The sequence below is a fragment of the Doryrhamphus excisus genome, linkage group LG11, assembly GCF_037039965.1.
Source record: "Doryrhamphus excisus strain RoL-2023G ecotype Guam linkage group LG11, RoL_Dexc_Guam_v1.1, whole genome shotgun sequence".
NCBI lineage: Eukaryota > Metazoa > Chordata > Actinopteri > Syngnathiformes > Syngnathidae > Doryrhamphus > Doryrhamphus excisus.
In genome coordinates, this window is record NC_136367.1 from 14,003,159 (window position 1) to 14,009,321 (window position 6,163).

At 40.4% G+C, this 6,163-nt stretch overlaps 1 protein-coding gene across 1 annotated transcript; it reads left to right on the plus strand.

Moving 5' to 3' along the window:
- Positions 1–5,271: 5,271 nt before the first annotated feature.
- On the plus strand, positions 5,272–6,009 carry LOC144901273 (apical endosomal glycoprotein-like). The gene is made up of 4 exons (XM_078794690.1): positions 5,272–5,524; positions 5,606–5,696; positions 5,778–5,918; positions 5,981–6,009. The coding sequence occupies exons 1-4, from the start codon at positions 5,333–5,335 to the stop codon at positions 6,007–6,009; spliced, it is 453 nt and encodes a 150-aa protein (XP_078650816.1). The 5' UTR covers positions 5,272–5,332.
- Positions 6,010–6,163: the final 154 nt, after the last annotated feature.

Sequence of the window (6,163 nt, forward strand, 5' to 3'; positions counted from 1 at the left end):
GCTTGAGGTCATAAACAGATGGCCGTACATTCTACTTCAGGATTTTTTGGTCGACAGCAGAGTTCATGGTCTTCCAAGTCCTGAAGCAGCAAAACCGCCCCAGAACATCACACTACCACCACCACATTTTACTGTCGGTGTGATGTTCTTTTTTTTGAAACGTGGCGTTACTTTTACACCAGATGTAATGGGAAGTTCCAAAAAGTTCAACTTTTGTCTCACCAGAAAAGCATTTTTCAGAGATCTTTGGCATCATCAAAATTGAGACAAGCCTTAATGTTCTTATGTGTTTCTTATAGTGGAATCATGAACACTGACCTGAACTGAGGCAAGTGAGGCCTGCAGTTCTTTGCACGCTGTTGTGGGGTCTTTTGTGACCTCTTGGATGAGTCGTTGCTGCACTCTTGGAGTCATTTAAAACATGGAACCACTGTTCCATATTTTCACCATTTGCCATAATGGCTTTCACTGTGGATGGTTGGATTCCCAAAGCTTTTCTTGACTGCTGGATCTAAATTCATTCCAGTTATAGTGTGTTTGAACGAGGGGGTCGTATATTTATGTATGTATGAATATTTATATGCATGTATAGAGGATCTTTGAGTAGTGTTTCTGCAGTAGGCCCATAAATGCAGCACCTCTTTATACATTCAGGATAGGGGAACTTTGGCAAATGTCTCTACAGTACACTTTTGTCACATTTTGCCACATCTCTGACTAGCGTATTTTTGCAATAGAACCTTAAAAGTGTTCCTGTCATATAGAGGATCTTTGAGTAGTGATGTTGCAGTACATCCTTAACAACAGCAATGGTCATACAACCTTTTTATTATGTCTGTGTAATTCCAAACAATGTCTTGCAGTGTATTTTGCCACCATGTCGATGACTGGACAATGTCTTCCTGCTGGAATGGTGTGCGATTTCAAGAAAGAATGCCAGGAGGGATCTGACCACATTTTTTGTTGTAAGGCTGCAGATCTTCATTTGATTCTAAAGTGCTCAGCTCAGAGACCAGTTGCATGTTTTCTCCCATTTAAGGTTCTTGTGGTTTTGAGCATGACTCCTGCGGTTGGAACAGCACCATCAGCAGCGACTACAATTGGAAGCGGCAGAGGGCAAACGTCACCTCGCTGCCCGGGCAGGACCACACAACAGGAAGCCCATGGGGTAAACACGTCAAACAATTTAGGGACATCTTTCATGTATAGGCTCCAACTGTCAGAAAATATTTTTATTACAGTCTACATCAGGGGTCTCAAACACGCGGCCCGCGGGCCAAATGTGGCCCGCAGCACACTAGTTTAATGTTAGTGCGGCCCGCGTAAGTTTGATACGGATGCTGTATGGTATCATGTGCCCAGAAAAAATTATTACGTTTGATTAATGTTCATGTTAAAGGTTAAATAACTGTTAATAGTTATCCTCCCTATCCGTGTGGAAGTGGTAAGTTTTTGGCTATTTAAGTTTAAAGGAAATAACTTGAAGGCTACCGTTTAGGTCGCTAGCTCTCTAGTTTGCGAGTTAGCATGTGTCTCAAGACCCTGCAGTTGCGCAATATGTTGTAAATAAAAAGAGTATAAATGTGACTATAGTCGTGTTTTGTCATGTCTACAGAGCTCTAATAATGCTTTGTTCATTTTAATCTGAAAAAAATAATTTGTCTACCCACCAACTAGTATATGTGGTTTCTTAAGTTTTTATTATTTGCCGTTTTATTATTATTATATTTATTTATTTATTACTGATTGATTGATTTTCTTTATTCTTGATTTGTTCGAAACCAAAGCAAAGTTTATTCATTTTTCTGTTTTTAATACATGCGTTTTTTTTTGGTTTTTTTTGGAAAACCTGATGAGGCCCAGTCTCACCCAGACCCGAGCTCCAGTGGCCCCCAAGTAAATTTGAGGCCCCTGTCCTACAGGCTCCAACTGTCAGAAAATATTTTTATTACAGTCTACCTTGTCAAGGGATAATACTATGAAAAGTATATCGGATATACACTCATGATGAAAATTTCAAGGCTAGTTGAAAAATTACAATAATTTACATTTTGCATCCTCAGATTTTAAGGACGTTCTAAGTCGGCCTATTTCACTTTAATTGTTATTTGCTAAAGTTTATTTGTCTCACTCCCTTTTACTCACTTGACAGATTTACTCTTGTACAACGTCTTCTTCTTTGCTGTGAACAGGATATGTCATGCATATTGACGGAAAGCAAAACTGTGGTTTCTTGTCAAAGGCGGTTTTGGAATATTCTATTGACGTAACGGCTGCTGTGGGATGCCACCTTAGGTACTGTGATGCAACAACTTATTAAACCAGCCAGTCAGAATTTCTCAGTTGTCCTTTTCAATGATTGTTCTTTCAGCTTCTGGTACCATGTTCGTGAAGAAAATCCCCTACTATCATCCTCATCCATTCATGTCATCATCGTTAGAAAGACAGCACTGAACAATGAACTGATGAAAACTCCTGGGACTGTGACAGATGGGTGGCAGAATGCCCGAACTGTTATCGGGAATCGTCCCGGAGGGTACAAGGTTGGTTAAAATATTCACACAAAACTCAAGTAAAGTTCAAGTAAAGCGGATGATACCACTGCTTTTTGTTCTGGAGGCAATACAGACGAAATCATTAGAAAGATCAGAGAAGAAATGGTCACACTAAAAATATGGTTTGATGATAATAGATTGTCCTTGAACTTAAGTAAAACTAAAATCATGCTATTTGCTAACAGCAGAAAGGACACGTACCAGCAAATACAAATATACGGTGTAGACATTGAAAGGGTGAAGGAAAATACATTTCTGGGGATCACAATAGATGAAAATATGAGCTGGAAACCTCATATTACAAATATACAACATAAGGTGGCCAGAAATATTTCAGTATTGAACAAAGCAAAATTTGTTCTCAATCAGAAATAACTGATTTTATTGCTCTCTGGTTCTACCATATCTTACTTATTGTGTGGAAATATGGGCTAATAACTATAAAAGCATCTATCAAAGCATCTTCACTCGCTAAATGTACTGCAAAAAAAGGTTAATAAGGATAATTCATAATGCCACCTACAGAGAACATACTAATTCCTTATTTCTAAAATCACAAATACTTCAACTTGCTGATATAGTTAATTTTCAAACAGCTAAAATAATGCATAAGGCTAAAAATAACCAATTACCTAAAAATGTCATCCAATACTTCTCTACAAGAGAGAAGAAATATGATCTCAGGGAAAAAGTACATTTGAAACATTGGATGGTCATATCACCTTGTACTTCGGTACGTGAAAAAAGGACAACAACAACAAAAAAAAAACTATTTTAGGAAAGCAGGAAGTGAACAAATGTAACAGTTAGTGATTGTAAAAGTACCAGATGGAGGGGTAGGATTTAATAAGCTTTGCTTCTTCCTACTCCTTTTGGACATGTGGAACTGTGAACTGATTATGGGATGCATTCAATTGTAAGCTACCCATTGCCTTCAAGTGATTTGTTTGTAACACTGCATACCTCTTCCAGCTCCAGCTTTTATTCAGCTGTCCATTTTATCGCCACGTCGACGTGATGCTGGATGACATCAGCTTTGAGAACTGCGCAGAGGGTGACATCCCTGCCAGCCCACAGCAGCTCTCCTGCAATTTTGAGGAGGACACCTGTTCCTGGTACAAAGACTACACTGCCAGCATCCTCTGGGAGCGGACAAAAGAAGGATTTGGACAACACCCCGTGGGCACTGGTTTGTATTGGGTGCAGGCTTAACCAAAGATGATAGATTTGTTACGTTTGACTTTATAGATATATATTTTCTCCTGTCTCCCACAGGCTATTACATGCTTGTGTCAGCCAAAAGCGGTCTCAACACGTCATCTACAGCAAGACTCGTTGGCTTTGCTGTGGGTCAAGTCATCTGTGTCAGCTTTCGCTACCACATTTATGGCAGTAGCATTGGTAGGCACTATTTCCAAAATGAATTGGAATCTCCTTAATGTTATTCCCTATTTAAAGGTGGGAACACATCCTGCACAAAAAACAAATGTGTTATCATGATATGTCTTTATTATCAGGTTCATTGAGGTTCATTGAAAAGCGTGCTGGTGAAGCCGAGACAATTGTGTGGATGAGGAGCGGCACTCAGGGGGACAAATGGAGATTTGCTGATCTTACATTCTCCAGTGACAAACCGATACAGGTTGTTGTTCTTAGAGCATCCATAATAATGATTGGAATGTATCTCATCCGATATAGTAGGGTGCTCAAGAAAGAGCCCTGGGGTACGCCATTTTTGAGTAAATCATACTTATTATACATAAATGTTGGTTCAATGATACAGGACTCGACAATAACGATGTACCGATGGCCCGGGGCAAGTTAAAACAAAATTCGGGCAAGTAAATCCAATCAGTGATATTCCCATCGGGCAAGTGTACTTTGGCATGGCATACTGCCAAGAGTTTTTTTAAAAGCGGTTCTTGTTGGGTGTTGGTAAAACACGGACTGCGTAATTCCGGTGGTAATTTGCAAACCAATCCATGCAAATCTTGAAATGGACCAATCAGAATCGTTTATACACCAAAAACTGATGAAACAATCACATTACCCAATAACTTGTGTTGTCATTCATTATTTAATAAGCACAATGTTTATTCAATCATGAATGTACTTTTATTTATCAAGGCAAAGTGCCTAGAAGTCTCTTGACAATCCATATTTCCATGCAACGTCATGATCTATGTAGGAAAACAACCACAAGAAATGACAATCATTTCATCTTTATTTGAGATTCTCATATGATGCCACAAAAATGAGATGATATCATTATGGCAGTCTTTTCATTTTACATGAGGCAAGTTCGGGCAAGTAGTTCTCACCTTAAGGATTCCTCATGGGCAAGTCATTTTGGTTTTTAATGTAGAGTCCTGTGATACATGACACATTTTGTGTCATTGTGCTGGCCTCCAGTTCATCATAGAAGCTGTGGTGGGCGGCGACCAAGGCACCATTTCCATAGATGACATCGTTGTGTACAGTAGAGATAACGGCTCCTGTCCAGCAGAGCGTGAGTGCACCTTCCAGGGGTCTCTCTGTGGTATGCTCCCTACTCTATCTTCAGACTTCAGCTGGAAACGAACAACAGGGGTGTCCCAGCCTTCCAATTCTTCCGGTCCGAGCGCAGATCACACCCTGGAAACAGAGCATGGTTAGAACACTTTGTTGTTTTTTTTTCCTCAACCTGCAGTAATGTCAGCTCTTGTGTAGGTTATTACTTGAGTGCCCAGTTGTGGCGACAACCGCCGGGGTCCAGAAGTCAAATAGCGACCGCACTGATGGAGTCCACCCCTCCTCACGGGGAATGCTTAATGTTCTGGTTCTACATGGAAGGAAGAGATGTGGGTGAATTCAACATACACCTTCAAACCTCTGACACCCTTGTGAAGCTGTGGAGCAGAATTGGAGATCAGGGAAACCGCTGGAGGCACGGAAGAGTGTCACTCTTTAACCCTGATACTTCATATCAGGTATGAATATGCCAGCTCGCCATGGTATGGTCTGATCGGAAAAACTGATCAACTAAATCTCATGTATTCATCATACTACAGGTGATATTTGAAGCAGTGACGGGTGAGGCTACCAGGAGAGATATCGCCATTGATGACCTGACTGTTCTCAATGGAGCGTGTCCTCCAGAAGGTCAGAACAAGTCACACCATGCATACTTTAAACTGCAATAACGTAAAGAAGTATATTTATAATCGTGTGTGTGTTGTTTAGGTTTTTGTGATTTTGAAATGGATTTATGTGGTTGGGTGAACAACCCTCCAGCAGAGTTGGGTGTGGACTGGGACTGGCTTTCCGGGGGCACTGATGGCTCTCTTGTCCCAAATAAGGACCACACCACTAAGTCTTCTCTTGGTAAAAAATTAATGTATTTTATGTTTGTCGATATATATTGAGATTAAAACCTATTTTAAAAGGATCATTGTTGTTCTACTTCTGGCTTTAGGCCACTTTGTCTTCTACCAGTCACACAGAAGTAAAATAGCTCAGCTGGAGAGTGAGTTCATGAACGCTGTGGACGCGGCTTGTCTGGAGTTCTGGCACTTCGCTGAAGGCTGGTTTATAAACGGTAAGACCAATATCTGACAGAAACACTCAAA